General features: G+C 44.2%; 1 protein-coding gene across 5 annotated transcripts in view; it reads right to left on the bottom strand.

Moving 5' to 3' along the window:
- Window positions 1–27,168, bottom strand: part of dnah12 (dynein, axonemal, heavy chain 12) — a 379,348-nt gene that overhangs the window by 49,138 nt on the left and 303,042 nt on the right. For all 5 annotated transcript variants that reach the window (XM_068051688.1, XM_068051689.1, XM_068051690.1 and 2 more), the window contains 4 exons: window positions 25,166–25,311; window positions 15,401–15,615; window positions 14,245–14,437; window positions 7,985–8,177 (listed from right to left, as the gene is read on the bottom strand). In XM_068051688.1, coding sequence (XP_067907789.1) covers window positions 7,985–8,177; window positions 14,245–14,437; window positions 15,401–15,615; window positions 25,166–25,311 — 747 coding nt within the window. The remainder of the gene's footprint in view (window positions 1–7,984; window positions 8,178–14,244; window positions 14,438–15,400; window positions 15,616–25,165; window positions 25,312–27,168) is intronic.

Here is a 27,168-nt window from a genome sequence, read left to right as displayed (position 1 = left end):
GGGTGTTTAGCTGTGAAGGTGCCATCACGAACAAGGGAGGGGGGAGGGTGCATTCTGCATGGGACACAAAGGGAATAGCAAGGGAAAGGTTTGGGGGAGGTGAGCAGCCAAGAACACGCAGGAGATGTAGAGTGCCCAGCTGGCATGGGACTAATCCACTCTTCATGGCCCCTTCCAGAGGAGGAAGAGGAGCAGCACAGAGGAGAGGGAAGGTCCAGGCACCGGCAGGTGTGCCAACAGCCTCTCACGCAATAAAAGGGCCGATGCCCCAGAAACAGTCTACGGTACACAGCTCAACTATCTGCAAATGTCTGAGTGCAGACTGAGGCTCTTCAGGCAGGCAATCACCAATTTATGTATCATGCTGTTGGACGAGCTGAAAGCCATGGAGGTTGGTGGACAGCCCCTGAAGATCACCATGGCTCTCAACTTCAATGCCTCTTTTCAGGAATCCATTCGGGACATGTTTGAGATCTCTCAGGATGTGTCTCATTGGCGCATTAAGGAGGTGACCAATGCTACGTTCAAGAGGGCCAGCAACTATGCGTGCAGAACCAACCAGGCCAGTCAGAGGGAGAGATTCATCGGCTTCGGGGTCATCGCTGGATTCCCCACGTGCAGGATATGATCGACTGCATGCATGTGACCATCAAGGCTCCCACGGACCAGCCAGCAGCCTTCATCACCAGGAAGAGCTTCCATTCCATCAATGTACAACTGGTCTGCGACCACCAAAATCATGTGTGTGGTTCTGGAAAGCAGCCATGACGCCTACATACTTTGGCAGTCCCAGGTACTAGAGCTGTGGCCAGGAAGGCAGGCTCCCAGTCCTTCATTTTATAGTGATTCTTTCAAACAGAGTTAAAACAATAGAAATTTCTTACAGTTCTGATATTCCTACCTGTCATGGATAGAATGGACATAGAGGTTGACAAACCAGCTCAGGGACTACTGGTACATTGGGCCAATGTTGGCCAGGTCTGCAATGCTGATGAAAAGGATCGCAGAATGCTTAGCAATTGGTCTGTATGCTCACCTTCAGGGATGGATTCTTGGAGTCAAGGGCTACCCATTGAAGACATTGCCACTCACGCCTGTGAGGAACAATCGCACTGCAGCAGAGGTACAACATTTGCCACAGGTCCATCCGAGTGACCATCGAGCAGGCATTGGGCTGCTGAAGATGAGATTCAGGTGCCCAGACCAATCCAGCGGAGCCCTTCAGTATGCCCTAGTGAGGGTCTTGCATACTGTGGCAGTCTGCTGTGCTCTGCACAGTCTAGCACTGCAGAGGATGAGGCTTTGGATAATGAGGACATCATTGATCGCCACTCATCTTCTGACAAGGGGGATGTGGAGGAAGCTGCTGAGCAGGCAACACAAGGATGAGGAACCCCCTGCACCAGAGGCAAGGGGAAATGAGAGACACACAAGGAAGGCTTGGGACAATCTCATACGTACCCGTTTCTTGTGACCCTTATGCCCTTTCACAATCTGTGCAATAAAGATTTTTTATGTGTACCTGTTGTCGCCTCCTTCATGTCGCACACTTACCCAGTGCCCAGATTCACAGTGCACACTGACAAAGCTGAACAGCTGACCATACGCAGCCTTCTCCAACACTAGCAGCTCATTGAGGGAGCAAGGCAGCAGACGACATCCAACAAGGCAGCAAGAAATAAAGTGATGACTAACAGTAGTAAGTCTAACATCTATTGATTGGCACGACAGTATAACGCCCTAGCATGAACAAAGTCTAAATGCCCATGAACACCAAGTGTGTCTAGGTGCTCATCTTAACGTGCTTACATGTGCTCCTACGAGGCACGGCCCCTGCGCCTGCAGCGGAGGTGGAGGAAGGCTGCTGATCAGGTTGCCCTTTGGCTTGGGATGACCTTGGCGGCAGGCCTCTCATTGCTGTGGGTACAGAACCCTTCCCTGTCATCGTGTCTACTGGAGGTGCTGGGGGTCACTGGCAGTGGGGCTAGGATCCACTGTCTGCACTTGGAGTGCCCTGAGAAGAGCCCCCAGATGCAGGAGGCAGCTGCTCCTCCTCCCATGCAAGGCACATTGCATATCCATGCTGACCCGAGAAGGATGAGCAACTGGTGGAAACTCCAGGCATCTTGTCCTCCTCCCACCTTGCCACTGCTGCATAGAGCTCAAGGACAAGGCAATGGTATACAGGTCTGCATATATCTCTGGCATCCACTGACTGATTTTCTAGATCTGGCTCTCCAATGAGGGTTGCCAATCTCTCAATGGAGGAAGCCATGCACGTACACGCCTGAGACATGGCAGTGCACATGGCCTGGATGGACTCCTCCATCGTCCATGCATGGTTGCGTATTGTTTCCTTACCTTTTGCTGCACTTCTAGCAGGTGCCATGTTGCCGACAACTCCAGAGGCACATCATCTGCCTGGGACTCAGCATGGGCCTGACCTCCCACGTTCCTCTGACTGTCAGTGGTTTCAGCTGTCACAGCCTCCATCAGCTGCTTAGGTGTGTCTGTGATGTGCTAACCAGCTCGTGACCCTGAATCTAATTGCGAATGCAAACCCAATGGCATGCGCTGGTGGATGGTGAGGGGGAATTATGTGATGGTGCACCTTCTGAGGATCCCTCCTCCACCTCAGCGGTGGCTGGCTGGCCCCTGCGCTCTCCAGCTGCGCGTTCTTTGGGATTATCGAGGCCTGCCCGAGAGAACACAGACATTTAGGGGTTAAGGGCTTCACATCTCCTGATGTGGAGCTCCATATGTTCAGTGGCGGATTCAAGAGCACTGTGCCTCATGTGTCGCCCAGATGCACGCTGGTACCCCTACAATCACTCAATCTCCAGTCATGGCACTCCTGTCTCGCCATCAGCAGTCGCTCGGCCACCCTGCCACCCAGCCAGTGCTCAGGTCAGGATACAAAGGTCAGAGAGGCCTCCACCAATTTTGGCCTTTTCTTTAATATTGTGTGTCTGTTTCTCCTGCAAGCATAAGAAGGAGCACTGTTTATGTCCCTATGAAGACTAGCACACCACATATGCTGATGGCAGCCCTTTGGTCCATGATGGGGTTCACAAATGCCTCTTCCATATGTCCATTCTCCAGGGACCTAGTGGGGGTCTGCAAAGACAGACAACTGCCTTTTGCTGAGATACAGCTATGCATCTTAAAGGATATTCTGCTGCCTCACCCTCTTGCCACTAACTGAGTGTCAGTTTCTCCCCATCTGGCGTACCTCTCGCATTGCCATATGCAAGCCCCAAAGAGGAAAGCAGTTTGGAGAACCTACCTTGGCAAAGCAGACCCTGTGGCACTGCACTCATGTTCAGGAGGTTGGTGTGGTGGAGGGGTTACCCTCAAGGCTGCTGACCTCTGAAATTTCCATCCAGGCTTGCATGGTCAGGTGGGACGGTCTCTTCTTCTTATCCCTTGGGAAGGGGACCTCCTGCCTTGCCCTTGCAGCCTGGAGGAGAATCTGCAGGGAGGTATCACCAAACCATGGGGCCACCCAGTGTCTTCCGTTTGCCATGGTTGCAACTGGCTCCAGTCAGCTCCTTGGATCTTCTGTCGTAGTGGAGGGGAAAAGGGGTCTTCTGTCCGGGTGGAGGGATCTTCTGCAATGTTGCTGAGGCAATCTTTTTAAACAAGGCAGCAGTACATGCAGGGCTGGCAGCCCTGTAAATATGGCACCAGCACCTACCTTTGAGTCAGGTGACGCCAACATCGGCATCTCATTGCCCGTGCCCGCTCCTTAATTGGATAGGCCCCACACCACCAGTTAGTTAACTGGCTGGCGCCGCGTGATCGTGTTTCCAGTGGCAGAAGGGCCAGTAACCACAGGACACAGATTTAAGATGATTGGCAAAAGAACAAGAGGCAACATAAGGAAATATTTTTTATGTAGTATGTTGTTATGATCTAGAATGCACTGCCTGAAATTGTGATGGAAGCAAATTCAATAGTAACTTTCTAAAGAGAATTGGATAAATACTTAAAGGGAAAAAAATGTTGCAGGGCCATAGGGAAACAGCATGGGAGAAGAATTAATTGGATAGCTCTACCAAAGTGCCAGCACAGGTAAAATAAGTTGAATGGCCACTTGTTGCACGGTATCAAACTATGATACTGTAAAAAAAAGGTTAATAGAGAAAATAGGAGGACTTAAGGTAGTTAGATCTGCAGGACCTGTTGCTTTCCATCTTCGGGTTTTAAAAGAAACAGGTGGGAAAGTTGTAGATGCATTAGTCATAATTTTCCAAAGCTCTATATATTTGGAAATTGTGCTCTTGGATAGGAAAATTGTAAATGTCACTATTACTTAAGACACAAGGTTGGGAGAATCCAGAAAACTACAGACCTGTCAGTTTAATGTCAGTTGTAGAGAAGAGAAGTTACTAAAATCTATCCTCAAGGTCACAATGGCTGATCATTTAAACAAGTATGAGCTGATCAAAGTAAGTCAGCATGGATTTGTAAAGGGTAGGACATGTCTGACTAAACCAGTTAAATTTTTGAGGATTTCACTCACAAAATGGACAAAGAGTGTCTATGGATATTGTTTTATGGACTTCCATAGACATTTTCCAGAAAGTTCTGCATAAGAGATTATCAGCAAAACTTAGAGCACATGGATTAGGAGGCAACCCTGGGACATGGATTGATAAGTGGTTGGGATGGAAGAGCCACAGAAAGCATAACTGGTATGTGATGTGTGCTATTCCCGAGGGATCTGTCCTGGGGCCTCAGTTCTTTACCATATATATCAATGATTTGGATGAAGGAATATCAGTTATATATCAAAGTTTTTAGATGACAATAAGTTAGCAGAAACAATAAGATGGGAGCAGAAAGTTACATAGATGGATTAAGCGAGTGGACAAAACTGCGCAGATGGTGTTTAATGTGGAAAAGTGTGAAGTAATTTACTTTGGATCCAAGAAAGAATTCATTTTTTTTAATGGTGTGAGACCAGAAACTGTGAAGGGCAAAGGGATTTAAGTGTCCAGGTACACAAATCACTCAGAGGGTACAGGTACAAAACATAATCAAGAAGGGTAATGGAATGTTAGCCTTTATCTCAAGACAGTTGGAATACAAAAGGGAGGAAGTTATGCGTAATTTATACAGAACTTTGGTTAGACCCCATCTGGAGTATAGAGTCCAGTTCTGGGCACCACATCTCAGGAAGGATTCACTGGTCTTGGAGGGACTACAAAGTAGGTTTACCAGAATATTACAGTGACTAAAAAGGTTAAATTATGAGGACAGCTTGCATAAATCTGGGTTTTATTCCACTGAATTTAGAAGTTTGAGGGATGATCTAATTTAGGGGCTTAAAATGATTAAAGGATTCAACTGAGTAGCTTAACAGCGTGAGAAGGGGATGATACCCAACCCATAGCTTATGAGAGCTCTCTATCTATGGTAGGGGTACAACTTTAATAAGTTATATAAAATGTGTCAAGGTATTGATATATTTGATAGACCTTTAGGAAGTTGTTAACCTCAATTGCCTTTAAATCAGGAACGACTCCCAGCCTGTAAGGATAAAAGACAGGGAAATCGTTCAGTTGGGGAGAGGAGTTTGAAGAGGAAGGAACTAAGATTGAGAAAATGCAGGTTGGAAAGTAGTCACCTTGTTACTGCCTTGTTGATCATTGTACTTAAAGACACAGCTGCTCTGGGTGAATAAGCCTCACTTGTTTTAAGCTCTAGTCTGTGTGTCTAATTGACCACTGGATCCTGGGTCTGCTTCAGCTTGTAACAGTAGATACTGAGAAATTAGTTCCTCTGGTGGGGAAAATCCAGAACAAGTGGACACAATTTTAAAACTAGAGCTAGGACATCAGGAAATGAAATCAGGACACACTTTTTCACACAAAGGGTAGTGGAAATGTGTAATTCTATCCCCTGAAAGAGATTGATATAATTTTGGCAGGTAAGGGCATCAAGGGTAAATGAGTTCAGGTACAGATCAGGCATCGTCTGCTTGAGTGGCAGAACAAGCACAAGCGGCTGAATGGTCTACTCCTATTCCTATGCATAGCAACATTTAATAATAATTCATAAAGAGTGCCTCATCAAATCAGATTTAAGTGTAGGTTTACTTTGAACCAAATACTTCTGTGTAAAATTACTTTAGTTTTAAACTTGAAAATTATTCAGTAGCAAATCTCACCTTCCTATATTAGATTTCCCCATTAATTTTATTCCCCCCTCATTATTCTGTACAGTGCATGACAATTGAGGTCATCAGATGCATCCAGATCCCAACTAATGCAACTTATCAATATGATAAATTAAAAATGCCATGTGTTTATATACTATGACTTACAATGCTCTCTGGCTACAGGTGTGTTGCCAGAGGACTGGAGGACCTCTCGCATTCTACTGTTGTTTAAGAAAGGAGCAAAAGATAGAAAAAGTACTTACAGGCTAGTCATCATAACCACAATGATGGTCAAATTATTGGAAAAAATTCTGAGGGACAGTATAAATCATCATTTCGAAAGGCACAGTTTAATCGAGGATAGTCAGCGTGGAATGGGCAAGGGAAGGTCGTGTCTGACTAACTTGATTGAATTTTTTGAGTAGGTAACAAGGAGTGTTGATGAGGGTAACACATTTCCTGTGGATATACATGGGCTTTAGCAAGGCTTTTGATAAGGTCCCACATGGCAGACTGGTCAGAAAAGTAAGACCCCATGGGATCCAAGCACAAGTGGAAAGATGGATCCAAAATTGACTCAGTGACAGGAAGCAAACTGGAATGGCCAATGGGTGTTTTTATGACTCGAAAGTTGTTTCCAGTAGAGTTCCATAGTGCTCAGTACGAGGTCTGTTGATTTTCGTGGTATATGATTGAGACTTAAGTGTAAAGGGCATGATCCAAGAGGTTTGCAGATAATCCGAAAATTAGACGTACGGTTGATAGTGAGGAAGAAAGCTATAGATTGCAGGAAGATATCAATGGACTGGCTAGGTGGGCGGAAAATTGGCAAATGGAATTCAATCCAGAGAAGTGTGAGGTAATGCATTTGATGAGGGCAAACAGGCAAGGGAATACACAATAAATGGTAGAATACTGAGAAGTGTAAAGGAACAGAAGGACATTGGAGTGCTTGTCCATAGATCCCTGAAAGTAGCAGGACAGGTAGATAAAGTGGTTAAGAAGGCATAAAGGATACTTTCCTTTATTAGATGAGACTTAGAATATAAGTGCAGGGAGGTTATGCTAGACCTGTCTAAAACATTAGTTAGGCCATAGCTAGATTACTGCATACAGTTCTGGTCACTGCATTACAGGAAGGATGTGATGGCACGAAAGAGGGTACAGAGAATGTTTACGAGGATGTTACCAGGATTGGAGAATTTTAGCAATGAGGAAAATTGGATAAAGTGGGGTTGTTTTCTTTGGGACAGAGGAGGCTGAGGGGGGATTTAATTGAGGTGTATAATTTTGAAGGGCCTCAAGAGAGTGGATAGGAAGGACCTATTTCCTTGAGCAGAGAGGTAAATAACCAGAGGGCAAAGATTTAAAGTAATTGGCAGAAGGATTCAAGGGGTGTTGAGGAGAAATCTTTTCACCCAGAGGATGGTGGGGATATGGAACTCACTGCCTGAAAGTGTGGTAGAGGTAGAAACCCTCATCACATTAAAAAAATACCTGGATATGCACTTGATATGCTCTGGACCGAGAGAGTGAGATTAGGCTTGATAGCTGTTTTCCGCTTGCACAGGCATGATGGGCTGAATGGCCCCCTTTTGTATTCAGAATTTGCACTGTTTCTACGTTTTCCCCCTTTCCAAATCTAAACAGCTGTTAAATAGCCCACCAAGTAACCCATAATGCAATAGAACGCAGTACAAAATTCACATGACGCAAACAGGTTTCTTAAGAACAAATCCAACTTAGACTGACTGAAAAATAGCACTGAATATAGCTATTGAGGACTCTAAAACATACACTTCCTTGTCAGATTCTTACCTGCTGCTTCTTACTAATCTCATTAGACATCATTTTGGCAGAGTCCAGGATTTTAATGGCACTCTCATCTTCCAGAATGTTTCCTTCAGAGCCCTCAAGGGTCTCAAGAATTTTATCTTCAATTTCCTTCAACTGTTTCTTATTGGATGCAGACTGCAGGATCAGTGCATTCCGCTCTTCCTCCAGCTCAGGCCTGGTCAAAAAAATATACTTTTTCATAAAATTTGTATAAGTATAATACACCATAGTTCAAATTTGGCATTATATAAAGTGCAGTACAGTTCAATTTCTTTCAATACTTTACATGGCCCTCTGCAGTGCCTTACTACAGCATTTATAGAGCACTTTTCACAACCTCAGAAGGTGAATGAGCAAAACTGTGGGGGATTATAGGATAATCTACATTCCCCATGCTCAAAGTCAATAGAGTACTTTTGACGTGTCACCATTATAACACAGAAGTCAAAGGCCAGGATTTTATGGGATCCGGCATGAAAGCAAAGGTGAAACTAGAAGTGGATGGTGAAGGCCCTCCTGCTGTGACTCCCATTCCCATAGCGATCTTGAGCTAGCCAGCCAATTAACTGACCACTCAGCAGCCGGAGGTGGGCGTTGAGGCAGGGGCCGCGTCGTCACCTGACAGAGAAGGAAGTGCTGGTGCCATGTTTAAAAGGCTGCCAGCACCTGAGCCCCAATGCAAACACCCTTTGGTGTAGTGCTCATCCCTGCAACCATCCTCTGAACAGTCAGGTCTACAAGCATCCTCTAAACATTGAACCCTCCATCATTCTCCGAAAAGTGAAACCTCCAGCATCCTTGGAAGAAATTCACACCTCCCTCCCTCTGTTTCTTTGCCTTGCTGGAGGACCCTCCTCCTGAGTGAATGATGCCCATGGCACTCGGGCACTGCTAGTCTGACTGGGCCACCCAGTCTGCAGCTGCATGAACAAGGCACACCCCAGCCCCCTATCAGGCCCCTCTCAAGTGATCTCCTGCCAGGACGACAATGGCATCAAGGGGGGCTCGAGCCCAGATCGATGGCTTCTCAACTCCTTCCTACTTACAAATGAAAAATGCCTTACTCCACGGCTGCTGAATACAGCAATGATAACAACTGCCACCCATTGCTGCCCTGTAAAACCTGCCAAGTCTCCAATGTTCAGTGTTTGCCATGCGCTTACCGTTAAATCCAGAGGGGCCCATAAAATGTGGTCTATTGCCTCGTTAACTATCTTAGATGGCCATCAATTGCTCATTTTGAAACTGCAAGCAGCATCCCTGAGCGGTGTCCCATCTGCCACTCATAAAATGTGGCCCCGTGTGATGACATTGGAGGGCCAACCCAACAACCTCTACACAATTTTACAGCCCACCACTCCCCGCCTCCATTGCCATCTGTTTCAGAGGCGTAAAATCCCAGCCAATATGTGCAAAGCAACGTCCCACAAACAGAAATTTCAATAAATGAGAAGTACATGACCTTAAGTGCCTTTTGTCAACTGCAAGTTTTTTATTAACCAACATGTAGAGATGCTCAAATGTATTTGAGTCATGTATTGTGGTGGAGCAGTGTATTCCATCCACAATACACTGCATTGTCCTAATGACATAACTGGCATTGGGAATGTAACAAAGTGGCAACTAGTAATCACAACTCCCACAAAAGTAGGGAAAAACAAAATCTTAGGATGAATAATCTTTGCATCACTCTCACACATTTAGTGTGTATTATATCAGACTAACATTGGGAGAGGCATAGCAGCAGGTTTGCTGCCATAGATATCATATCCCACAGGGAGTCTTAATTGTTGCAAGTTAAAATCTGACATTAAAACAAATAAAGAGAGAATTCACATCAAAAATTAATTTCTATTTAGAAACGTTAATGAAATGAATGAAACATTGGTCCAATTATTTTTACACAACTTTTTATTCAGCTCATATTGCATGAAACTATTATTCATGTTTTAAGAAATTATTGTATGATTAAATGTACATTCATACAGAAATTTCTTGCAATCATTGTATATTTATGTATATAATACACAGATCTTATGAGACTGCATATGCTGATACATAGTTTATAAGTCACTCCACAATCTATACGTATGGTGCTGGCGAGAGGAATGTATCACTCCAGCAGGATGCCTGCATTGTTTCAGGATGATCAGATGTGATTATACACCTAAATATACAATGACCTCATAGAATTTCTGTATGAATATATATTTAATTGTACATTGCACACTAAATATTTTAATGTATTCCTGTGTGTATTATAGCCTTATAAGAAACATTTGCATTTATATAGCACCTTTCACAACCTCAGGACATCCCAATGTGCTTTACATCCAATGAAGTATTTTTGAATCATAGTCATTGTTGCAGTGTAGGAAATGTGACAGACAATTTGCATACAGCAAAGACCCACAAACAGCACTCTGATAATGACCAGATAATCTGTTTTAGTGATGTTAGTTGAGGGATAAATGTTGGTCAGGATAATGTGTGAAACCAATTTTTAAAAAAAGTTTATTAAAAAATTGTATCAGTGTTTTGGTGTACATAATAGAGTTAAATTTTCAGGGGTTCTGCTGATTGTCCACCATAAATTTGGCAAAAGATCCATGAAAAACCAGAAAAATGGCGCGAATGCTGTTTACACTGTTTCTCCAGAGTGTCAAAGTTATAACTGATGATTGGGAGACTCCATGGAAATTCAATCTTTCTAAACAGCAATGAATTCATTTTTGATGCTAATTTACCTTCTTTATTCATTGTAAATGTAAGTTTAATGTTTGACTCCATACCCTTTGCCATTTTTCCTCCCTTAATGATATGCCTAAATGACATTCCCAGGCTTCCTTCAAGTTTTCTGTCTGATTCCTGGTCAAGGAGCTAAGAATGCTACACAGGCTGCAGATACATCTGCCAGAGGCTGTTGGAGATTGGAGAAACTGTTTTTTTTTATTTGTTCCTGGGATGTGGGCATTGCAGGCTAGGCCAGCATTTATTGCCCATCCCTAATTGCCATCGAGAAGGTGGTGATGAGCTGCCTTCTTGAACCGCTGCAGTCCATGTGGGGTAGGTACACGTACAGTGCTGTTAGAAGGGACTTCCAGGATTTTGACCCAGCGACAGTGAAGGAACGGTGATATAGTTCTAAGTCAGGATGGTGTGTGGCTTGCAGGGGAGCTTGCAGGTGGTGGTGTTCCCATGCATCTGCTGCCCATGTCCTTTGAGGTGGTAGAGATCATGGGTTTGGAAGGTTCTGTCTAAGGAGTCTTGGTGCGTTGCTGCAGTGCATCTTGTAGATGGTACACACTCCTGTCACTGTGCATCAGTGGTGGAGGGAGTGAATGTTTGTGGATGGGGTGCCAATCAAGCGGGCTGCTTTGTCCTGGATGGTGTCAAGCTTCTTGAGTGTTGCTGGAGCTGCACCCATTCAGACAAGTGCAGAGTATTCCATCACACTCCTGACTTGTGCCTTGTAGATCGTGGACAGGATTTGGGGAGTCAGGAGGTGAGTTATTTGCCGCAGGATTCCTAGCCTCTGACCTGCTCTTGTAACCATGGTATTTATATGGCTACTCCAATTCAGTTTCTGGTCAATGGTAATCCCCAGGATGTTGATAGTGGGGGATTCAGCGATCATAATGCCACTGAATGTCAAGGGGAGATGGTTAGATTCTCTTTAGTTGGAGATGGTCATTGCCGGGCACTTGTGTGGTGCAAATGTTACTTGCCACTTATCAGCCCAAGCCTGGATATTGTCCAGGTCTTGCTGCATTTCTACACGGACTGCTTCAGTATCTGAGGAGTCATGAATGGTGAAGATTGTGCAATCATCAGCGAACATCCCCACTTCTGACCTTATGACTGAAGGAAGATCATTGATGAAGCAGCTGAAGATGGTTGGGCCTAGGACACTACCCTGAAGAACTCCTGCAGTGATGTTCTGGAGCAGAGATGATTTACCTCCAAAAGCCACAAACATCTTCCTTTGCGCAAGGTATGACTCCAACTAGCAGAGAATTTTCCCCCTGATTTCCATTGCCTCCAGTTTTGCTGGGGAGCCTTGATGCCATACTCTGTCAAATGCTGCCATAATGTCAAGGGCAGTCAATCTCACCTCACCTCTTGACTGGAGTTCCAAGGAGACTTGCTCATGCAGATGTTGCAAAGTATTAAAGGATTCTGAATGTAGTGCTTTATCTGGAAATAGTGATATCAGTTATGCTGAGTAAGGTGAAATTTTTCAGCTAAATGGCGGAAGGGCATAAATTGGCCCTCATACAGGAGTTGCTAATCCGATGATCCTTTTCTCATGCCAGGATTTGTCACAGTTGCATCACACTAGTTCATATGAGTAGTATGTGTCAGCAGTGCCTGCAGTGGTTGAATGGGGTTTAAGTGCTGCTCTGCATCCAAAGATAGGTCAGTATTAGTAGGTGGCTTTTGTGGTTGTCATAGAGGAGCTGTTATGAGCAGTAGTTGGTGATGGCATATCCAGTGTGTCTTCCAGGTTATGAGGGGTGTCACTTAGGGGGATCATTGGTTAGGTCTCCTTTGTGGGAAGGTTTGCCAAAGCCAAAGCCGGTGAGTGTGTTCTGCCTTTTGGGAGGTTGGGGCTGTGCCACAGGGATCAGTGCTGGGGCCTTACCTATTTACAACCTATATCAATGACTTGAATGAAAGGACCGAGAATATTCTAGCCAAATTTGCTGATGATATAAAGTTAGGTGGAAAAGCAAGTTGTGTGGAGGAGACAAAGAGTCTGCAAAGAGATATAGATGAGTGAGTGGGCAAACATTTGGCAGACAAAGTATAATGTGAGGTTATCCACTTTGGTATGAAGAATAGAAAAGCAAAATATTACTTAAATGAACAGAGACTACAGAATGCTGCAGTGGAGAAGGATCTGGGTGTACATGAAACACAAAAAGTTAGCATGCAGATACAGCAAGTAATTAGGAAGGCAAATGGAATGTTAGCCTTTATTGCAAGGGGGTAGAGTATGGGGAGTATTGCTACAATTGTACAGAGCTTTTCTGAGACCACACAGAGTACTGTGGATAGTTTTGGTCTCCTTATTTAAGGAGGGATATACTTGCACTGGAGGCAGTTCAGAGCAGGCTCACTAGATAGATTTCGGGGTTGAAGGAGTTGTCTTAAAAGGAAAGGATGAGCAGGTTAGGCCTATACTCAATTAAGTTTCGAAGAATGAGATGTGATCTTATTGAAACATACAAGATTCTGAAGGGCTCGTCAGGATAGATACTGTGAGGATGTTTCCCCTCTTCGGGGAATCTAGAATTAGGAGGCATAGTTTCAGAATAAGGGGTCACCCATTTACGAGGGCAATGAGGAAGAATTTCTTTTCTTATAAGGACATGAATCTTGGAATTCTCTACCCCAGAGAACTGTGGAGGCTGAGTCATTGGATATATCCAAGGCTGAGATAGTCAGATTCTTGAACTATAAGGGGTGGAGGGTCAAGGGTTATGTGGAAGAGGCAGGAAAGTGGAGTTGAGGCCAAGATCAGATCAGCCATGATCTTACTGAATGGCGGAGCAGGTTCGAGGGACCGTATAGCCTACTTCTGTTCCTATTTCTTATGCCATGAAAAGCAATACTCAGTCTTAGCTGTCTTGTTTGAAGTCCTGAAGATCACTTGGAAATAGAAACAATCATCTTGGTCATGGCTGTGTTATTCATAGCCGGAGGTTTTGGGCTTAGGACTGGGGGTTGAGACAGTCCTCCCTGGTTGTATGAAGCCAATGGATCAGCTTGCTTGATATTTGAGAGGATCATTGTGTGTGGGACTGGGAGGTACTCTGTGATCAAAGAAGGGAGGATTTTGCAGTTTTCAGAAAAAAGGATCTGGGAATGATCTGCAGCCACTGAGAATAGTGGGAGATTAGGGCTGTAGGGCTTTTCTCAATAGGTCGAGCAAGAGTGGGTCACTGGGCGAATATATTGATTGTGAAACTCATTTGCTATCGTATCTGGGAAAATTTCATCTTCTGCTACAGGAAAAGAGATATAAATGTTAACATCTATCAAAAAGAGAAGTTTACAAAAGGGAAAATATCTTTTTCTAATGTATTAAAAAGTATTGTTATAAAGTAAATATTTTATATTGCTGTTTTGCCACACTTGTCAGGAAATGAACAATAATAACTTATTCCAAATCGTCATTTCAGCAAAGTAAGAAATTAGTGTTTGGAAGGAAGCATGATCTAAATGGCTGAGTATACCTCTCCTTAGCAACAACGATCCCCAACAGCTGGTCCTCAAGCCCCTCAGGGGTGATCATAAAGTTGAGCAGGGAAACCTTTGTTGCCAACTCTGGCAAGTAGTGTGGATTTCTCAGCTTTGTTGTTATGTAAAGTCGGAAATCAGATGAGTACTCAATAATTATCTCACCAAGTTTGATACAATCCACACCACCTGAAAATAAAGGGAAAGAAAATAATTAATGAAGTTTCTTTTCATGGTTTTAATGTACAAACAAGTAAACATTTTATCTGAGAAACACCAACACTGGCGGAAAGGCCATTGTTGGCCTATCCAACCCCCGGGAAGATCAGGCCCAGTGATCCCAGCATCGGGTTCTGTGGTGGCTGCTCCGATTCTCTGGCCGCCCCTGCCACGGAGCCAGCCGTCGGGAGGGCAACAAGATCCAGCCCCATGTGTTGAAGTTACTCCCACAAATTCTGTTAGGTAGAGATTGCAAGATTTTGACTGGAATGAAGGAACATCCTTACATTAGAACATGCCCAAGTCAGGAAGGTAATTCTCAGCCTGTTGTACAAATCTCTTTCCAATTATTATTTCCATTGATTTCAATGGAATGGATTTCTGATTCGCTATCATCCATTTTACACTATTGCACAAAATCTACCCCATATGCATATATCACACACAATGCATATAAAACATCACAAATCATCATGATTTGTAAAGGAGACATTTATCATTGGTACTCGTCTGAGATATTAAAAAAATGAAAACTAGTTTCTGTATCATCAAAACTATTTTTCATGCTTTCAAATATTGGCTCCGATGCCATGGCAATCCTGTTTACAGTTTAAATAAATGAGTTGATACAGAGACATACATGAACCAAACAGTTGCCAATTTTACTTGTATCAGTCCAGGTCGCTTCACACAAACATAATTTGGTTTAGGTAAGCAAAAGCAAAACTTAATACCTTCATCTGACAAATGGAACTGTTGCATGAAACATGAAAATAAAAAATATGGTTATATGATTGATAATACTTAGTTATAATATATAATAATTCTGCTGCTATTCAAAATAGAGAACTGAAAGTATTTGTATAAGAAGTTGGTATGCCCATTTTTAAACAAGTAATTTTCATTACTAAAGTGATAGCAGCAGTTGGATACCTTGTTTAAAAATCTGTTTGAGCAAAAGAGGCTCAAGTGAAGGATCCAGTTCCTCAGCAACATTTTCCAGTAGGACAGGTGTGCCAAATTGGATGCAGTTCTCTAGCGTTCGCATGAAATCCATGTCTGTCAGTTTAGTAATACTCAGCTTATTTTCACGCTCAGAATTTCTCACCCATTTATTGGCTTGTCCTTGTGGGTCAATCATTAATGGCCTGAAATCAGTACAATGACAATAACAATATACTTAATCCTTTACAGCAGACATGGACAGAAATATTTTCCACTGGTGTAGTTTATGTCATTTCAGCTTACATTTACTGCAAAATTTGGCTCTGTAGTACTACTGGAGCCAGCAGAAGCTGCAGGCTCTCAAAATGGCAGGCGTGGCCTGCATGACACCCCAGGCCTGGAAGGGTACAAGGTGCGGGTGTGTTGGATTTGTGGAGGAGGCAGGGCTCCTGGTGCCCACCGAAAAGGCCTCGGCCTTTGTTCCCCCCCCTCCACCCCCAACCGCAAGGGCAATCCTCCATTGTTTTGCTGCCCAAGTGTCTTGTGCTGCAATCCCTGCCCCTTTAAAGCCAAGGATCCCACCTCCAAGATCAGCCAACATATCATAGGGCTGGCAGCTCAGCAGTACCACTGGAAGTGGTGGCCACTGCCAGTACTGCAGAGGTCTTGAACCCAGGCCCAGTGCTGGAACCCTGGACCTCAGGTAAGTGATGCAGGGTCACCAGGGTGGGTGTGAAGTCCAGGGGAGGTGGGAGGCCATGTAGTTGTAGCTTTTCCCAGTGGGGGCCCTTCATGGACTACAGATTGCCCATGACGGAGGAATCCCTCCACCCTAACCAAGCCCGTAGGGAGGGGGCCTTATTTTACAAGGCACCCTCCCAAGTGGCAGAAGCACTCGCTGCCGCTGATTAAATCCCAATGGCGGTGGCAAGAGCCTATAAGGGAAAGTTAAGGGCCTCAACTGGCCTCTAGGTGGGTTAAGGCCGTCGTCAGCCTATCCCGCCTCTGGCAAAATCACTACGCGACAGGATGGCGATGGGCCCACCACCCCTTTGCCACCTGTTGTGATTCTATTGGCTCCCTCTGCCTCCGACCCCACCTCAGGGAGGCCCATCAAATCCGACCCCATGCGTGCAGCAAAAGCTTCGACACTGAGCTGTTTGTAACATTAAATAGCCTCTCAGGCTGATTTGGCACATGTTCTGTCAGTTTGGACCACGCAGGTCCAATGAATGTTGTATCCTAAACTGAACATACGTTCAACTGCATGAGTGACCACACCAACCCCCACCCCCCACCCCGCCACTAATGCTATTTAAAGTTCCAGCTATCCAACTTGCAGGTGAGGTGGTTTTGACTTCCTTTTGCTTTTGCAAAGTTTGCGAAAGTACTGTGGTGTGTTCTTGGAGTTTTGTGGACTTGTTGGTTTCGGGGGGGAGTGGCGAGGGGAGTATTGCTGCATCCTGACAGGAAAATCAGAGGAGTATTCTGTCCTGTGTAAAATAAAGCTTGCTGGAGTAATGGATGCTGTAATTGCAGTGCTCCTTGTGTTGCAACATGACAGGTAGATGAAGCCAAGGTTGCAGAGAGGGGAAGCTAGAGGGAGGAGGAGGAAGGTTCTCCACCAGAGGCCCTACCCACAATGGGTCTTCAAAGAGCACTTCTCCAACCTCCACCTCAGTCAGGAGCAATGCCTGAGGCATCTGTGATTCACCAAGCAGGTTGGCACAGAACTGTGCCACCTCCAACAGGACCTACAGCCTCAGCATGGCGAGGATGGCAATACCAGTGGCTGTCAAGGTCACCGTCTCTCTCAACTTCTATGAAATTGGATCCTTTCAGGTGGGAGCAGGCAACATTGCCAACATTTCCTGGGTCACTGTCCATTGCTGCATCCAAGAGGGGGCGAAGGCCTTGTACGCCAGGAGAGGCTTCACAGTTTTGTCTCTAACTAGAGGGAAGCAGGAGGGGCAGGCACATGACTTTGCCAGGATAGCGGGATTCCCAATGATGCAGGCAGCCACTGACTGCAGGCATGTGGCTCCGTGGGCCCCATATGCAAACGGAGAGATGCACCATACCCGCAAAGGGTTCCATTCCATTAGGGTTCAGTTGGTGTGTGACCATGCCCAGACTATCATCTCAGTGAATGCCCACTATCATGGCAGCAGCCACAATGTTTTCAAACTGAGGCAGTCTGCTGTTCCTGCTGTCCTCAGGCTACCAGGAAGAACCAAAGACTGGATGCTTGGAGGCAAGGAATACCCCCTATGGACATGGCCGACCACACGAGAACAACCCGCCTAGGAGAACCATGCTGCCACCAGAAACATTGTTGAGCAGACCATTGGTTCCGCTGCCTGGACTGCTCTCAGAGAGCCCTAAAATACTCGCAAGAGTGTGTCTCCACCAGGAATATGGAGGCCACTTCAAGGGGAGGAGGAGGATGCAGGAAGGAAGCATCCAGAAGTCTTTCTCTCTGGATGGGCTGTCCGTGAACACCTTCTGAGACTCCAGTTCCCTTAGGATGTCATCCCACTGCCACTGCTCCACTATTCCCCAGCTTCCCATCCATCTGCTACATCTCATTACAGCATCCTCTTGGCCAAAATCCTGAAGTAAAACTGTAATGTAGTGCTATATTATGAGCACGCCCAGTGTGCGATGATGTCATTAAACATGTGCTCTGGCCATCTGATGTCTTTCTTTCTTTACAGGTTCCTTCCAATGTATAACAGATTTTGGCCTCGAAATGGGATTAAAGTGCAAAAACGTTTGCAGCAAACGGCAGTAAAGACTGTGCTGAACAAAATAAGTGTGGCTGCACTCAGTTGAATGGACTCTGCAAGGTCCAAGTGTCCATCTGATTCAACCACTGACTACACTGGCTTTGGTGAATTTGTTCTGATTAGGCTGACTTCTGTATCACTGTTACAGATAGCCACAGTTAAGCGTTTACTGTTACATTTGAAAATGGGACAAAAAGGCCGGGCCTACGGGATACATAGGAAGGCCAGGAATGTATGATAGAGCTCAAGAACCATTTAGTTCATACATTGAAAGAATGAACATGTTCTTCAGAACTAATAATACACTAGAACTCGAAGGTGAAAGTGAAGAGACCCAGATGCAAAATCAGACAATTCCTGAGCACAAGAAAGCAATTACGCTAACGGAGGTTGGCCCAGAAGTTTATGGCAAACCTTCTTGCTCCCAACAAGGCAAAAGATATGCCATTAAAATAATTTTAATCCTAAGCCTCTAGAGATAGCAGAAAGCTACAAATTTGGAACCCGAAACCAGAGAAGTAGCGAAACAGCTGGCCAGCGAAGACTAAGCAGGAAAGAGAATTCTTTCTAGTAGTAATGGAAAACAGCGACATCACAAGGGTGGAGTTCACCATCTCGAAGTGAATCCAGAGTGCTTAAGTGAAGAGGAGCTAGGGTTGTATGGCATTTATGCCACTAGTAATCACTCAAATGATAGAGATTATTGCACAAATGTGTTGGTAAATCAACAGTACATCACAACATGCCCATCGATATGGCTGCAGACTGCTCCATTATGAACAGAGACATGTTTGAGAGCAAATTCAGCATAGTACCTCTGAGAGCACAGTCAGTTGAAAACCAAATCTGCTAAGCTTGTTAAAAACATGTGGACAAATGGAGCACAAACTCCAATCTAAGGGCAAGTCCCTCAAGTTATCCATTGTTGTAGCGAGATTTGTCAACAAACCAACATTAATGGGCAAAGACTGGCTTTGTAAGCTGAAGTTAAACTAGAAGCATATGTTCCAAGTTGAGATGACCAAGAAGCTTGACCAGCTATTGAATAGTTACAGGAACATTTTCGAGGATAGCTATGAAGGTATAATCAGTATGAAAGCTCACATCCAAATCAGGCCTGATATAAAACCAGTATATTTCTAGGCCAGGCCGGTTCCTTATGCTCTCAAAACCCAGGTTGAAGAGGAACTAAAGAAACTAGAAAGGACTGGTATGCTAGTGAAAACTGACCACAGTGACTGGGCAATCCCAACTGTAGTAGTGCCCAAGTCAGAAAAAACTGTAGGATTATGTGGGGACTACAAAATCGCAATCAACAAGATTGTGGATGATGAGCAGTATCCACTATCGATTTCTCAAGATTCATATGCGGAGTTAGTGGAATCCAAACTATTTACGAAGTTGGATTTGTCCCATGCTTATGCACAGCTCAATGTGGATCGAGAGAGTCAACAGTATCTCATGATAAACACACACACACATGGGGTTATACTCCAACATGAAACTGCCCTATGGTGTGAAGTCTTGAACATTTTTCCAATTTTCCAAACTACAATGGATAAGATTTTGCAGGGAGTGCCACATTGCTTGTGCAATCAGGATGACTTGTTGATCACGACTGCAACAGAGGAAGAGAATCTTCAAGTGTTGGATGACGTGGTAAAAAGGCTGAATGATCACAATGTGAAATTGAAAAGGAGAAAGAGTATTTTTGCACAATCTGAGGTAGTGTAACTTGGCTTTAAAATCAATGAAAAAGGACTACAGCCAGTGAAAGATAAGATAGAGGCAATAGTTAATGCCCCAAAGCCAAGAGATGTGTCTGAGCTTCGATCTTTTATAGGCATGGTCAATACTAATCACAATTTCTGCCTGAGCTTGCAACGGTGTTAGCTCCACTATGTGAGTTGTTGACGGAAGATGTGAAGTGGAAATGATCTAAAGCACAACAATGATGCATGTAAGAGAAGCTTGACCAGTGATGCACTATTTATTCATTGCGACACAAATTGTGACCTGAAGCTAGCATGTGATGCTTCAAACTTTGGAGTTGGAGCTGTGATCCAGTCATGTCATGGATGACGGTCAAGAGAAGCCAATAGCATTTGTATCGCATACCCTGACCAAGAGTAAACGTAACTACACGCCGATAAAAAAGGAAGCACTTGGAATCATCTTCGGAATCAAACCGTTTCACCAGTTTTTGTTGGGGAGAAACTTTACGCTAGTTACAGATCATAAATCCCTAATAGTTATTCTGGGTCTAAAGTCTGCAAAACTGACAATGGCAGCGTCAAGGATGCAGCGGTGGGCTGTACTTCTCTCACAGTACAACAACAACATTGAATATTGTAGTTCAAAGAAGAATGCTATAGCTGACACACTGTCGTGTTTGCTGCATAAAGATGCAAAAGTAGGCTGTCGAGGTTTAATCTTCACAGTAGGATTTGTGGATGAGGACTTTCCAATCACTGGAACTGAAATTGCAATTGAAACTCAGGAAAACCTAGGTTTAAAAAGAGTCTACAAGCAGCCTTTGAATGATTGGACAGAATTTGACTGATGAAGAATTCGACCGATGAAGAACTGAAACCATTCCACAATTTTTGCAATGAGTTTTTATGTGAAGAGGGTGCATTAAGTGAGGTCACAGAGTGGTAGTACCTAGTTCTTTAAGAGACAAGATTCTGGCAGAACTTCATATTGAACACACAGATATAGTTATAGAATCATAGAGTCACTTACGGCACAGAAGGTGGCCATTCGGCCCATGAAATCCATAGCCAGAAGTTTTCTTTATTGGCCTGGTCCAGACGGTGATTTAGAATTCTAGGTTAGCAAATATACCATTTGTCAAAACTGCAGGAATAAGTTGCCAAAAACCTCTTTACAACCATGGTCAAGGGTGACTCGTCCACCTCAACGAGCGCATGTGAACTTTTACGAAAAAGAAAGTAACAATTTCTTGGCAGTCACTCTAAGTGGATCGAAGTAAAAAGCATATGGGTCAAAAGATCTATGATGACGTACAATGGGCAAGTTAAGGTCTATTTTTGCTCTTCATGGATTACCAGAGGAGCTTGTCTGAGATAGCGGCCCTCAGTTTATTCTGTTCTGTTTCAGAATTCCATAAAGCAGAATAGTCAAGAAAGCACTCAAGAAACAAATGCTGTATGGATGTTCAAGTTTCAGCATGAAACAGAGATTAGCTAATTTTCTGCTTAAGTATAGAATAGCTCCACACTCAACTACAGCGTATACGCCTGCTGATCTCTCAATGAAGTGAAGATTAAGAACACGTTTGAGTTTAGTTCTACTAAATTTGACTGCTAAAGTTACATGATAGCAATTCAGTCAGAAATGTCAGTATGACACAAACAAAAGAGAACGTAGTTTCAGGAGAAATTAACATGTTTGTGTTGAGCCCACAAGTCACACAGGTGGGACGTGGGAAATGTTGTAGAAGTTTGTGGTACTAAGAGATACTTAGTTGAAATTGGTGGAAAAGTGAGAAGTGTTCAAGTAGATCACATATTCCCAACCAGGGACAATCCAAAATTTGAGCATGACCTACTTGATAGCGAGCTCTTGCCAGAGTGTAAAGACCAGTTCAGACTTCGGTGTCTGAAGTACCAGTTTCAGAAAAAGAAACAAGATCTTATGTAAGTCCTGAACTGAAACCAGACATTCCAAAACCTGATTCTATGCAAAAAAACCTGTGAGTAGATCAGGAGGACTTTGTAAACCAGTTGTTGGACCTGATTTACAGATATTGTTTAAAGAAAAAGAGTCAATTTTTATTTTGCAAAGTGTACATATTCTCAAAGGTTTGTTTGTTTTGTTGTATAGTTGGTGTACCTGAATAGTTTATTTACATTTTTCTAAAGGGGAAGCAGTGTAATGTATTCCTATATTGTGAGCATGCCCAGTGCATGATGATGTCATTAAACATGTGATCTGGCATCTTGGTGTCTGTCTTTCTTTACAAGTTCCTCCCAATATATAACAGAAGCCACCAACAAAAAAACTTTCCATACCAAATTCATCCAACAACATATCCAATAATACATGCGAAACTCAACTGTTCACCCTTGTGCATTCTCTTAGTGGCTGCCTTGTGGGTTCCTTTGACTGTCTTAGTGTTCCTATATTGTGCCACCCTTGTGGCTGCAGCATGGCTAGTGGGAAGCTGCTGACTTTCACTGGGATAAACCGTGGATGGTCTTGCAGGACAACCTCAGACAGCTGTGGGCCTTGGGGGCCTGGCTTCAGACTACACCACCTCAGCATGAGCAGCTCACTGAGAGGCAAAAGCAAGGGCACTGGCAGAGTGGCAGTGATAGGAGCACTAACGCTATCATCCTGGGAGAGGACAGCAAATTCATGCTCCACCGAGCCACTGGCACTCCCCCGGGGTAGTGCCTCAGCAATCCTAGTAATCTGTTGGAGGACAGATTGCTGGACTGCTGTAAGAGTCTACATGTTCCTTTAAACACTGAAATCTGCAGCCATGATGTCAGCAGGCTGAACTTGCATGGCAGCAAGCATGGATCTCATAGCCTCTGTTTTTGCTTCCACTGCAGCAATGAGAGGTTGGGTGGCTTAAAGCTGTGCTGCGGTGGAAGCTGAGACAGCAGCCACCAGGTGCTGCATCAAGGTTGGATTTGCAAGGGCTGCCATGGAGCTTGCCACCACTAGCATGTTGGAAAAGATGGGCTCCAAGCTTTGCGCGATGCCCTCTGTCACATTGGCGCTAGAATCCTCCTTGCTCCTTGACAATGTCAAGAGCTATTTGGCAGGCCTGCCAATGCACTAAGCATCTCATTGTGCACGTTCATCAGTAGTCCACTGTAGGCTGCTGAATCGATGTCCTCATCTGAGTCGCCTGTAGCAGAACTCATCTGCGGCCTCAAACTCTGAGGAGCTGACAAACAAACTGTCCTATCCCCCTGGCCTGGCTGCAGCTTACTTATGGCCGGTGATTCACCACGTTCAGAACCCAACTCTATAGTACCCTCTTAGGTACAGTATCTGAATTGCTGGCTGAAAGTGTCAAATCAAGTGACGGTGCTTCTTCATTATAGGTGTGGTGCAACTGTCGACCTTCCTTATGGAGCTACAGTGGCTGGCCAGGCAGCAGTTCTTGGGTACTGAAAGTAGAAAATCAGAAGGGAAAGGTTGGGGTCAGGGAAGGTGGAGGGGTGGCAGTATGGGATGAAAAGCAAAATGCCCATGCTCTTACAATACGCAGCTTGCACATCACGCCACATAACAGGATGAGGTCGGATTTGAGAAGGGGCATAAGGCAGGAACACACCATCATCCTGAATGTTCTCAGTAGTGCTGGGTGTAACAGCCTCTGTCATGGCTGGCCTCATGATTCTGAGCACTGAGCACAGTGTTCTTCAATGGGTTTGGGTGATGCAGGCATGCCTGTTCCCCTCCGGTTCTACTCCACTTCCTGCCAATATGAGCCACCTTGTCCTGCAAAAAAGAGTGAAGAATGTCAGTGAGTGTGCTGGAATGTGTTTGGGTAAGGTGCCTGCCATAGCTGAATAGCTGGAGGTACGAGGAGGCTGCGAGAGTTAAGTGTGAGGCTAGTATCATTGGTGAATGTGTGAGGGTGAGGTAGAGGATCTGAATGCTAGGCCTGAGTCCTGACCTTTAGGGACTGCTGATGGGTGAATGATGGAGGTTTGATGCATTGAGCAGCATGAGAGGTTGGTGGAATAATGAGTAGGAGTTGCCAAGTGAAGATGCATTCACTGACATTGACCACCCATATGAGGTCATTAAACGTCTTGCAGCACTGCTGTCAGGTCCTTGGGGTGAGACTCCGAGATTGACCTCCCCCTTGGTCACCTGCTCCCATTCCCTTCTCGGGGTTTCCCTGGAGGACTTTCTGTCACCTGGCAGAAATATGGCCTCCCTTCTCTTGGCCACCTCCTGGACTAAAGTTATCAGCACTAATGACAAGGGAGCCCTGCACTACAGTCATCATCAGCAGATCCTTATAATGAGGGCAGCTCCGCTTTAAGAGGAAATAAAAGCAAAATACTGCGGATGCTGGAAATCTGAAACAAAAACAGTTCCGAAGAAGGGTCACTGACCCGAAACGTTAACTTTGCTTCTCTTTCCACAGATGCTGCCAGACCTGCTGAGATTCCAGCATTTCTTGTTTTTGTTTCCGCTTTAAGAGGGACAGGCTGACTTTTATTTATTCATTCATGGGATGAGGGCGTCACTGGCTAGGCCAGCACTTACTGCCCATCCCTAATTGCCCTCGAGAAGGTGGTGGTTCTTGAACCGCTGCAGTCCTTGGGGTGCAGGTAGACCAACAGTGCTGTTAGGAAGGGAGTTTCAGGATTTTGACCCAGCAACAGCAAAGGAACGGTGATATAGTTCCAAGTCAGGATGTTGTTTAAGAGGTGCAGACTAGCTGAAACACATGCTAGCTATGCATGCTGCTTGGCCCCCTGTTGAACATTCAGCCAGCAAGCCAGCAGTGCAGGTCTCACTTGGCTGAATGTCACAACATTGAAGTGAGAAGGCGGCAAGAAATTTGCATGCTGCCTGCCTCAATGGGACCAGGCGCAAGCTAATTGTGAATCATGAAAATGGAAGCAAAACAATTTTTAGTCCATTAAGTTTATATTCTTTTAAAACAGCATTCTTTATAACTGATCACTAAGAAAATAAAATTGCTAATATGTGATCTGAAAGCTGATTTCAAGCATAATTCAGTATGCTAGGATTACTGTGGTAACAAATACTTCAGCCATAAAACTGTGGAGCAGCTGTACTGGTCTAAAGCATGTACAGCTCCCACTGAGACAGAGAAAGGGACCACAGTTCTGAAGCTTTAATCCAACAGCTGATTTCAGGGAGCCACTAGGACTTTTGCCACCAGTTTGGCAAGATGACAACCTTCAGTGCATAACATATTGATGTGTTTAGTACTCACCATCTCCTGGAGTTACTAACAATCACGCCATTATCAACTGAAAAGCTGTCTGTTGGTAATCCAGCAATGTTCCATGCTCTAATTATTATAGGATCTCCCAGAGTCTTACTGAGGGAAAAATCACCTGAAGAAGGGATATCTTTAGACTGTGAACATAGGAAAAACAGAGTCCATTAATAAAGTTTATTTCGGAAGAAAAATATAAATACTAGCCTAATGAAAAAAATTCAGAACATTTATGCAAACAACTTCAAAATGAAAGGGAATGCAAATAGGAGGCACATATTTCATTCTCATAAACATGAAGGATGTCGAAGCTGGGGAACAGAAGAGTTTCAACATTCTCCATCCTCTATCAACATCAAGCATTCTCAGGTTTAGTACAAAAGGTTGAATGCTGGATAAAGCTCCCTCTATAGTACCTTAACAATGTCCCCCAACTTATGCTCAGAAAGGTACCTTTGTTGCACAAGAGTGCATTTCCATTTTGCACAACAGCCATTCTTATCTATTCTCAGTGTTATTGCCCACTGTCATGCCCACAAGAAGTGCAACGATGAAGATACAGAAGCAAAAGTTATAAAAAATTGACCTTTCCTTTAAAAAGTGGACAATATGCTGCAAAATGGCCACTGAAGGTCGGCTGACGTCACCTGTATATTCAAAATGTCTCACTGTCTGTGACAAAAGGATACATTCCAGGCTTGGAATTGTCAACTATGCCCATCCTGAAACCACCATGAGACATTCATGAATTGAATGGGTTCTTCTGAAACAAAGAAGATATGAAGTAGCCATATCCTGGTCCATTGTATAGTAACAACAGAGAGGGGGGCCTTGCATTTCCTAACAAAGGCTAATGTTGAAGATTTTTACCTTAAAAGGTAGCTCTGCAGAGAGAGGGGGAGAGATCACAAGAACATTACAGAAAGGAAGTCCAGCCAGTGGCTATGGAAAGGCCAGCCAAAACAAGAAAGGAGCCTTGCTGTGAATTCTACACTTCAACTTGGTGCAGCAGAAAACTGTAAGTGACCACTGCCTCCAGTCTGAAGTCTTAACCAACAGAAAACTACAAACACCCAGGCTTGCAACTTTAAAGAAACTGTCCTCCAAGATGATTCAACAGGTTTACTGTGAACCCTGAACACCTACCTCACTTCAAATCACTTATCCTTTTCCTCTGTATCTATCTATTCTTTTGAGTGTGTGTGTGTGTGTATATGTGTGTGTGAGTGTGAATGCGTGTGTGGGTGTGCTTGTGACCATTTTGGGAATGAATATTGCTCAATAGATAGTTAACCTTAGGTTTTCTTGTAGGTTTAAAACAGGTCACTGTCTGTTTATTTGACAAATAAAACACAAGGGATTAAAACCCTAGTAACAAAAACACTTGCTGTGATCAGTTGGGAGCTGAATAGTGGGAACCACCCACACTCCTTACCACTGGCTGAAACACAACTAAGAATGGGTTAAAAAACAGCAAATCTAAAATAAAAATAGAAAATGCAGAAAATACAGCCAGAGCAACGGGTTTCCATTTGTGGACCAGCTGAGCTTTTCCAACATTTTCATATTATTATTGCAGCCTGTACAGAGAGACTTCAACCCTGCAATCTGGACTGAATTGAAATTCAAGCTAAAGGATTGAAAAGAAAATGTTGTGAGTTAACCCACTCCCTAACAGGGATAGGCACCAACATGTTGCACCATGGACATTTGACAAAATGATTGACTCTGCCACAGATATGGGGGCGATTAATCTGTATATAAAGTATATATCTAATCTAATGCCATCAAAACACAGTCCAAATTAAAACACATTTCACCCTATAAATAAAGTAGCTAAGCATACATATATCAATGGAGAGCAGCATAACTGTATTAGCTAGCAAGCAAGCAAAATAGTATGCAATGCTAATACAAAAATTACTTTTGCTGCTAGGTTATTTTAAAACACATGGTTAAAGGCTTGAAGCAGGGGTGCTGAACATTTTCATGTGTGG

Source organism: Heterodontus francisci, chromosome 19 (genome assembly GCF_036365525.1).
Source record: "Heterodontus francisci isolate sHetFra1 chromosome 19, sHetFra1.hap1, whole genome shotgun sequence".
NCBI lineage: Eukaryota > Metazoa > Chordata > Chondrichthyes > Heterodontiformes > Heterodontidae > Heterodontus > Heterodontus francisci.
This window is presented reverse-complemented; position numbering and strand designations above follow the sequence as displayed.